Source organism: Esox lucius, chromosome 19, assembly GCF_011004845.1.
Source record: "Esox lucius isolate fEsoLuc1 chromosome 19, fEsoLuc1.pri, whole genome shotgun sequence".
NCBI classification, from domain to species: domain Eukaryota; kingdom Metazoa; phylum Chordata; class Actinopteri; order Esociformes; family Esocidae; genus Esox; species Esox lucius.
The window spans coordinates 20,780,072-20,789,832 of NC_047587.1; the positions used below are offsets into that span (position 1 = coordinate 20,780,072).

The 9,761-nt window shown below is 48.1% G+C and overlaps 1 protein-coding gene across 1 annotated transcript; it reads right to left on the reverse strand.

The window, feature by feature from the left end:
• Positions 1-233: 233 nt before the first annotated feature.
• LOC105022240 (proline-rich transmembrane protein 4) lies at positions 234-9,177 on the reverse strand. The gene is made up of 3 exons (XM_034288195.1): positions 8,738-9,177; positions 7,165-8,432; positions 234-2,907 (listed from the first exon to the last, which is right to left on the reverse strand). Exons 2-3 carry the CDS (start codon positions 8,285-8,287, stop codon positions 659-661), a joined length of 3,372 nt encoding a protein of 1,123 aa, XP_034144086.1. The 5' UTR covers positions 8,288-8,432; positions 8,738-9,177; the 3' UTR covers positions 234-658.
• Positions 9,178-9,761: the final 584 nt, after the last annotated feature.

Here is a 9,761-nt window from a genome sequence, read left to right on the forward strand (position 1 = left end):
CTACTTTGACACTAGCACAACTCTTGGGTGTTGTTGCTGTAGTGACCTGTAAGCTGGTATTGTTCAGGAAGGCATAAGTTATAAATGCTTCATAAGCAAACATGTTTTTTTTAATTAAAAACATCTATAATGTATGAGTGTCTGTTACACTTTATAATCACTTTCCCCAAGGAGATGGTGATTTTGCCTGTTGGTAATCAGTACACTGACATTGGCAATCAGAGCCTTTTTAATTTAGTTTTTCATCTGGCACATTTTAATCTGTATGTACACATAGCATAGCTTATACTTCATTAACTAATCAAACATGTCATGGTCTCTTAATTTAGTTCCACTTTGATAAAACTTGAAGCTCTATTTCTATGTGCAAAATCCCCTTAGAAACTGTAGCTGCTAGTTCTGCCTTGTCATATGTCTGATTTAGCATTAAAAAGGCAGTTTGATATAAATGCCAACACCAATCAAACACTATGTGTAGCTTATCGTTGAAGTCCTTTGGTTTCCCTAGACGTCAATATATCATCTCTGTGCATCATTCACACATACTGTACATGAAATATCCTTATGTCATTATGTAACAGATAAATACCATGGTTTACCTTGGCGGGCTAACAAACTCTTGCGGCACAAAGTCATTGTTTAACCCAATAGCATCGCCCTACAGGTCAATAGTGTCACTGCTCATACTAAGAGCATCAATCTGCCGGCACACGCTGACAAACTCCGCTTGTACGGCCAGATCCCGTTCCAGCAACCGGCTTCCGCTCAGGTCCTCTCTGCCCTCGCGTCGCCCCTCCTGGCTGCTGTCCTGCGAGGCAGAGCTGAGGGAGCGGTAGCGTCTGCTGTGGGAGAGGTGGGGAAGCGTCTTCGGTAGGCTGCTCTGGGACGGCTGCCCTCTGGTGAGGTGGGAGTTTGACCGTGGCCCTCCTGCCCCCTGGGTGGGGAACAGACCCTGAGAAGAGCCACTCAGGGACTCCTGACACAGGGAGCTGGAGTGACTGCCTCTCCACCAGCGCTCAGCGGGAGAGCTCCCATTATTGCAACCTGGAGATTTCTCCATGTCTCCACAGGAAGTGGTCCGGTAGAGGGGGCAGTCGGTTGAGCTATGTCCAAGCCGTGAGGCATCCTGGCTAGGGTGGTAGGCAGGGGAGTTCATGGAGAGGGTGGAGGTGGCGTGGAGAAGCCTAGATGGGCTGAAGATGCTGTGGGGGAACAGGGTCTCGCTGTACAGGGCCTGGTCTATGCTTCGGGACAGGTCAATGGGAGAGGGGGGGCGAAGGTCAACTGTGGAGTCAGTGTCCAGGGCCAGACTAGCCTGGGAGAAAGCCTGAGACAAAACCCCATTATGAGGCCTCCTTGGTGGGCTGGGAGGGTCAGGTAGGTGGGAGAGCTTGGGGTTTCTGGTCTGGCAAGAGTTGGAGATAGGATGCAGGTTCCGGCCGTTGGAGGGTGGTTCCATTATTGTGTAGAGGGGGAGGGTTTCCGACTGGGGCTTATTGATGACATCACACACCACCAGCTTCTCGTCCTGCCCCAGGGACCAGGGGTATTGAGAGGGGGGGACAGGTGACAGGGGGAGGTGGTGGCTCAGTCCTCCAGAGGGTGAGGCACAGGGTAGCCGTGCCCAGGAACCAGGGCGGGGGTTGGCATTGGATTTACTCTGAGGGGAGGAGTTACAGTTGGAACAGCAGAAGAAGAGAGGACGAGTGCCGAAGATTGACAGACACAGACACACGCCCACCTCACAGAACCTGCAGCCCAGCTGGTACCCCCACCAAGGCCAGGCCTGGAATCCCACCCCATCACTCACCCCTCCGAGCCCCAACGCATGTAGCATCCCATACAGCTGAAGACCCCCACACCCTAACAGGCACAGAGCCCCTCCCACCCCAGCCCCACCCGCTCTGCTCCACTCCTCTGCGTCAGCGAACGGGCACCGGGACAGTCGCCCCACCAGAACCGGTGAACCAGTCACCTCTCCCTCACCGTCACTCAGCCGCTGGATGTGCTTGGTGTCTTGTCGCACAAGGCAGTAAAAGAGAAGGAAGGAACAGGGGAGGAGCAGGCAGAGGAGTATGAACACTCCCTGGGGAAGCAGGAGGAGGACAGGGAAGTTAGGGAACACATGGAAAAGAGCTATGGATCCCAGGGAGGTCCCGAAGTGAATCAGTGAGAGGAAGAACAGAAAACAGGGGCGAGGCAGGGCCGAGAGATGGAGCGAGAGAGACAGGGAGAAAGGAATGGGGAGGTGCATGCGAGAGCGGAGGGAGAGCAGCAGGAAACAGAGGGAGAAAGCAGACGTGAGGCAGGGGAATGGCAATTCAGAGAGGAGGAGGGAGCCTAGAGCAGGCAGGAGGTCTTGGTGACTATAAGCATCATACAGCAGAGAGAATGCTCTAGTGCCTCCGGCAGCAAGGAGGAACAGGTGCAGCAGGGTGAAATAGGGGCTTCCTGGGGGACCGCTCAGGGGCAGGCCTAACAGGCAGAGAACAGATATCAGACCTAATGCAGCAAACACAGATCCCAGACCGTAGATGTGCGCCTCCCAGGCAAAGCCCCAGGTGGCCAGGGCTGAGTTCCAATCAGAATTTAGAGGCACAAAGAGAGGCGGGTTCAGAGACAGAATGGGCCGCTGGGATTGATTGGAGATATTGTCGTCGGGGTAAACGGGACGCTGGGATTGACTGGAGATATTATCGTCGGGGTAAAAGGGATGCTGGGACTGATTGGAAATATTGTCGTCGGGGGAAACCGGATGCTGGGATCGATTTGAGATACTGTTGTCGGGGTAAATGGGCCGCTGGGATTGATTGCTTGTGTTGCAGGTTGTGGCTGTGGCATCCAAACTGTCGATGAAAGGTGGCTCATTGGGAGGTGACTTTGACCAGCCCTCCTCTGAAAACACAACTGTAAAAACACAAACAAGATGGTTGAAACTGATGGCAAAAACAACCCTATGAAGATCTGCAAGGACTTCATAGGGTCTGAAGTCAGAGAGAGAGAGAGAGAGAGTGAGATAGAGAAAAGGAGAGGGAGAGAGAGGTGTAATTCATTATACAAACCCGATTCCAAAAAAGTTGGGACACTGTACAAATTGTGAGTAAAAAAGGCATGGAATAATTTACAAATCTCATAAACGTATATTTAATTCAAAATAGAATATAGATAACATATCGAATGATGAAAGTGAGACATTTTGTAATGTCATGCCAAATATCGGCTCATTTTGGATTTCATGAGAGCTGCACATTCCAAAAAAGTTGGGACAGGTAGCAATAAGAGGCCAGAAAAGTTAAATGTACAGATAAGGAACAGCTGGAGGACCAATTTGAAACTTATTATGTCATTTGGCATCATGATTGGGTATGAAAAGAGCCTCTCAGAGTGGCAGTGTCTCTCAGAAGTCAAGATGGGCAGAGGATCACCAATTCCCCCAATGCTGCGGCGAAAAATAGTAGAGCAATATCAGAAAGGAGTTTCTCAGAAAAAAATTGCAAAGAGTTTGAAGTTATCATCATCTGCAGTGCATAATATCATCCAAAGATTCAGAGAATCTGGAACAATCTGCATAAGGGTCAAGGCCAGAAAACCATACTGGATGCCCGTGATCTTCGGGCCCTCAGACGGCACTGCATCACATACAGGAATGATATTGTAATGGAAATCACAACATTGTCGGTGAACACAATCCACCGTGCCATTCACCGTTGCCGGCTAAAACTATAGGTCAAAAAATAAGCCGTATCTAAACAGGATCCAGAAGCGCAGGCGTTTTCTCTGGGCCAAGGATAATTTAAAATGGACTGTGGCAAAGTGGAAAAGTGTTCTGTGGTCAGACAAATACAAATTTGAAGTTCATTTTGGAAAACTGGGACGCCATGTCATCCGGACTACAGAGGACAAGGACAACCCAAGTTGTTATCAGAGCTCAGTTCAGAAGCCTGCATCTCTGTTGGTATGAGGTTGCATGAGTGCGTGTGGCATGGGCAGCCTACACATCTGGAAAGGCACCATCAATGCTGACAGTTATATCTAAGTTCTAGAACAACATATGCTCCCATCCAGACGTCGTCTCTTTCAGGGAAGACCTTGCATTTTCCAACATGACAATGCCAGACCACATACTGCATCAATTACAATGTCATGGCTGCATAGAAGAAGGATCCGGGTACTGAAATGGCCAGCCTGCAGTCCAGATCTTTCATCCATAGACAACATTTGGCGCATCATAAAGAGGAAGGTGTGACAAAGAAGACCTAAGACAGTTGAGCAACTAGAAGCCTGTATTAGACAAGAATGGGACAACATTTCTATTCATAAACTTGAGCAACTCCTCAGTCCCCAGACGTTTGCAGTCTGTTTTAAAAAGAAGAGGGGCACAGTGGTAATTTTTTTTTTAGATGTATTGATGAAATTTGAAATCAACTTATTTTTCCCTTCAAGTGATACATTTTCTCAGTTTAAACATTTGATATGTCATCTATGTTGTATTCTGAATAAAATATTGAAATTTGAAACTTCCACATCATTGCATTCTGTTTTTATTCACAATTGTACAGTGTCCCAACTTTTTTGGAATCGGGTTTGTAAAAGTACATGATTCAAACTCCTTTAACTGGGTTAGACAGAGAGCCAGGGGAGGGGGGCTGGGTGGAGGAAAAAATAGCAGATTACGTAGTATTGACCCCACTATTGTTCTCCTTTGTATAACTATAATCACAGGCATCTGGAACACTGGGATTACATCATGACATCACTGATAACATCACATTGTATGTGCACATATTGTATGTACTGCATAGTTGATGACATAACATCTAAATAATGTAGAGAGTGCTGTTCCCTATGTGTCAGCCTACTGCCTCTGCATTGCAATATACTAGGTCATATGTTAGCTATTTGGAACTCTGCAAAAGGATCTTATCTGGTCTCTCCTCTTCATGTTCATGTGTGTGCATATATGTGTGTGTGGTGTGTGTGAAGTGTGAGACACAGAGGCAAGCCAGCTCTCCGTCTTATACCTTGAACTAGTTTCTACCTGAACTACAGTATCTAGCCTCTGGAAAGGCAATTCTACAATGTCCCACATAACAACACCAACTCACTGTTTCCCCACAGGAAAGGAAAGTAATGGAGTAGTGTAGTAGAGGAGAGAGAGGTAAGTTGTATAGGATAGAAAACAGAAAGATGAAGGGGAGGTGGGAATAGAAGGAGTACTGATGGAGTAGAGAGAAGGAGGTATGAGAAAGAGACAGAGATGGAACAGGCATACAGTAGACACCAGACATAGAGCAGACATACAGTAGACACCAAACAGAGCAGATCTACGGTAGTCACCAGACATAGAGCAGACATACAGTAGACACCAAACAGAGCAGATCTACGGTAGTCACCAGACATAGAGCAGACATACAGTAGACACCAGACAGAGCAGATCTACGGTAGTCACCAGACATAGAGCAGATATACAGTAGACACCAGACAGAGCAGATCTACGGTAGACAACAGACATTCAGTGACTGACAATAATAGTTCTTGGCTGTGTTCACAAAGTGAGTGACATTCCTATTTAAGACCTAAATGATCATGAAAAGGAAGGTCAGAACTAACCAATGACATTCATTGATCAATATTAAAAAAATGAAGAGTGAAAATCCACAGACTACGCACTCTACGGAATTCTGGAAAACTGCCAAATACAGTAGTTTTACATCTTACACCTCTGTGATGCATATAGAGTAGACATGAAACAGCACAGAGTAGACATAGAACAAACATAGAGTATACACCAGACAGAGCAGAAACAGAGTAGACATAGAGTATACACCAGACAGAGCAGAAACAGAGTAGACATAGAGTATACACCAGACAGAGCAGAAACAGAGTAGACATAGAGTAGACATCAGACAGAGCTGAAATAGAGTAGACAGCAAGTTGAGGGTGTGATACTGGAGGACAGGTTGGGGGTATGATACTGGAGGACAGGTTGGGGGTATGATACTAGAGGACAGGTTGGGGGTATGATACTAGAGGACAGGTTGGGGGTATGATACTGGAGGACAGGTTGGGGGTATGATACTAGAGGACAGGTTGGGGGTATGATACTGGAGGACAGGTTGGGGGTATGATACTAGAGGACAGGTTGGGGGTATGATACTAGAGGACAGGTTGAGGGTATGATACTAGAGGACAGGTTGAGGGTATGATACTGGAGGACAGGTTGGGGGTATGATACTAGAGGACAGGTTGGGGGTATGATACTGGAGGACAGGTTTGGGGGTATGATACTAGAGGACAGGTTGGGGGTATGATACTAGAGGACAGGTTGGGGGTATGATACTACAGGACAGGTTGGGGGTATGATACTAGAGGACAGGTTGGGGGTATGATACTACAGGACAGGTTGGGGGTATGATACTGGAGGACAGGTTTGGGGGTATGATACTAGAGGACAGGTTGGGGGTATGATACTGGAGGACAGGTTGGGGGTATGATACTACAGGACAGGTTGGGGGTATGATACTAGAGGACAGGTTGAGGGTATGATACTGGAGGACAGGTTGGGGGTATGATACTAGAGGACAGGTTGGGGGTATGATACTGGAGGACAGGTTTGGGGGTATGATACTAGAGGACAGGTTGGGGGTATGATACTAGAGGACAGGTTGGGGGTATGATACTACAGGACAGGTTGGGGGTATGATACTAGAGGACAGGTTGGGGGTATGATACTACAGGACAGGTTGGGGGTATGATACTGGAGGACAGGTTTGGGGGTATGATACTAGAGGACAGTTTGGGGGTATGATACTGGAGGACAGGTTGGGGGTATGATACTACAGGACAGGTTGGGGGTATGATACTGGAGGACAGGTTGGGGGTATGATACTAGAGGACAGGTTGGGGGTATGATACTGGAGGACAGGTTGGGGGTATGATACTACAGGACAGGTTGGGGGTATGATACTGGAGGACAGGTTGGGGGTATGATACTGGAGGACAGGTTTGGGGGTATGATACTAGAGGACAGGTTGGGGGTATGATACTGGAGGACAGGTTGGGGGTATGATACTGGAGGACAGGTTGGGGGTATGATACTGGAGGACAGGTTTGGGGGTATGATACTAAAGGACAGGTTGGGGGTATGATAGAAGTTGGTCTTACTTGTGTCTGCTCCTGTATCCCCTGTGAGCTTCTCTGTGAAGTCCTGCATCTGGTCTCCAGTATTCTTCTTGCCTCCATCTGACTCCAGCTGTGTTAATGTCATTGCTGATGTGAGCCTAACGGGGGGGTTGAAGCCATGGGTCTCTGTGTAGTCAGAGCTAAAGAGAGTGACAAGTGTTGGTCTACTAATGCTACCTCCATTCTGTGGTAATGACAGAGGTATAAGAGCAGTCTGTCCATCATGTGAGGGAGTTAATGAGGAGCCATCCTTCCTCTCTGTCGGGTTGTATTTGGGTGGTCCATCATCAGGACTATCTGGTGGTCCATCCTCCGGACTGTATGGTGGTCCATCCTCAGGACTGTCTGGTGGTCCATCCTCAGGACTGTCAGGTGGCCTATCCTCAGGACTGTCTGGTGGCCCATCCTCAGGACTGTCTGATGGTCCATCATCAGGACTGTCAGGTGGTCCATCCTCAGGACTGTCTGGTGGTCCATCCTCAGGACTGTCTGATGGCCCATCCTCTGGACTTTCAGGTGGTCCATCCTCAGGACTGTCAGGTGGTCCATCCTCAGGACTGTCTGATGGCCCATCCTCTGGACTGTCTGGTGGTCCATCCTCAGGACTGTCTGGTGGCCCATCCTCAGGACTGTCTGGTGGTCCATCCCTATATGAGGGTGCGGGTGGAGGTTTGGAATCCATCCATGCAGTGACGCTGTCTGACCCTGTCAAGGTGAATATCTCCAGACCAGTTATTCTCTTGACAGGATTAGGTGACGCCTCAAAACTTTCCAACATATCAGTGTATTCCCCAATAATACCTTGAAACTTATCAGTCTCATCCTGTTTCTCCTTTTCCTTAGGTAAAAGATTGGAGTCCCTTGAGTCCACTGGAAACCAGTCCACTGATTTACCCATTCTGGCTCTAGTGGCGGAGCCTACAGGAGCCCAGGAGGGCCGTACAGGGCTATGTGATACATCTACTGGGTCATGTGTCTGTGTGTCTGTATGTGGGGTCGGTGGTGACAGTGGGGCTCTCTCCTTGGCCATGGGAAAGGCCCGAAGATGGAAGAGAGGACCAAGAGAGTAGAAGACGAGGAGCAGACGGAGGAAAGAGGTCCACATCACAGCAGCTATGATGGAGACCGCGCAGTATAATCTTCTTCGTGAAGTCACATGATGACGATAAACATTGCTGTTGTCTAATTACATGATTTCCAGCAACCTCCTCTCTCTCCTCTCGAACCCACACACCGGAAAATCAGTAGCACTGCAGAATGCAGCGACAACACAGGTTAGAATCGGTTTCTAGTGCAGAACACAGAAACAACACAGGTGAGAATCAGTTCTACTGCAGAACACAGAGACACAACATATACACACTTCAGAGTCAGCGTACGCAAACAACTGTACTCAGAAAGTAGCACGGCTCTCCTGTCACAGTGGGACAGTTCTCACTCTGACCTGTTCCTCTTTTTCTCTGGTTACAACTCTCCATCCTACCTCAGGCCTCTGGCCTCTCTGGATGCTGCTTATTTTACAGACATCAGATAAATTAACACACACATTACTCACTGTGCTGTGTCCGTCTGCTTTCCATCAGTCAGGAGAGGAAAGGTCCCGGCTCAGTTCTGTCAGGAGAGGACAGGTCCCGGCTCAGTTCTGTCAGGAGAGGACAGGTCCCGGCTCAGTTCTGTCAGGAGAGGACAGGTCCTGGCTCAGCTGTCTCTGACCATGCTGCTGCTTCTGTTTCCACTGCTACTGTAAAGATCCCTGCTTGTCTGTCTGTGTTAAAAAACTGTGATTTACAGCCTCTCTCCTCTTTTTACCGTCACTGCATTCCTTCAGTCTCTCTCCCTCCCTCGTTCAGGGTGCATCTCTTACTTGTTCAGTCTCCCTCTCTCCCCCTTGTTCAGCCTCTCCCTCGTTCACTGTCTCTGTCCGTCCTTCGTTATGTCTCTCTCCCTCCCTTGTTCAGCACGTCTCTTTCTCTCTCCCTCTCTCGCTCCCTCTCTGATGTGTGCTAGGAATGTATGCTTCTGGTGGATACACCTCACTGGCCAAATGATTTGCTAAGCCCCCCCCCCAACCCCCCGCCCCACACAACATATACATAGAGAATGGGAATGGGAATGTATCTTTAACTGAAGAGTGGTGCTTGGCATAGAATTAACAATTAAATCAATACTGTATTGAATGTCATTTTTGGCTCTCTGGTGATGGTTAACATCCAGATCATGGAGAACAGAAATGTTTATCTCGGTGAGCTCTGCATACATAAATGGTTTCAGTTGGGCATCTGGCCTCTGTCATCACACCATCTCTGTCTCTCTGTCACATCTCTAATATACATACACAGACGTCTCGTTCTGTCCTCTACTCATAGCTTGCCTTCAACACATCATGGGGATTTAATCAGACTAATAGAGTCTCTCTGTCTCCCTGCAGGGGAAGGTCCGGGCTCCTGTCCTAATTTTATTCCTCTACGGATACTTTTAAATAGACACTGTTCCACATGCCTTGTTAATCTGTGTACATCTTTAATCTGCACTCTGACAGTCCAGTACTCCACATATGGGTCATTGTGATGCACTGAATA

Excerpts from the sequence above, each read along its gene's own strand:
- LOC105022240 (XM_034288195.1), bottom strand. The coding sequence starts at position 8,287 with ATGTGGACCTCTTTCCTCCGTCTGCTCCTCGTCTTCTACTCTCTTGGT. Across the intron at positions 2,908-7,164 it reads GGATACAGGAGCAGACACAA|TTGTGTTTTCAGAGGAGGGC; the intron begins GTAAGACCAACT and ends GTGTTTTTACAG.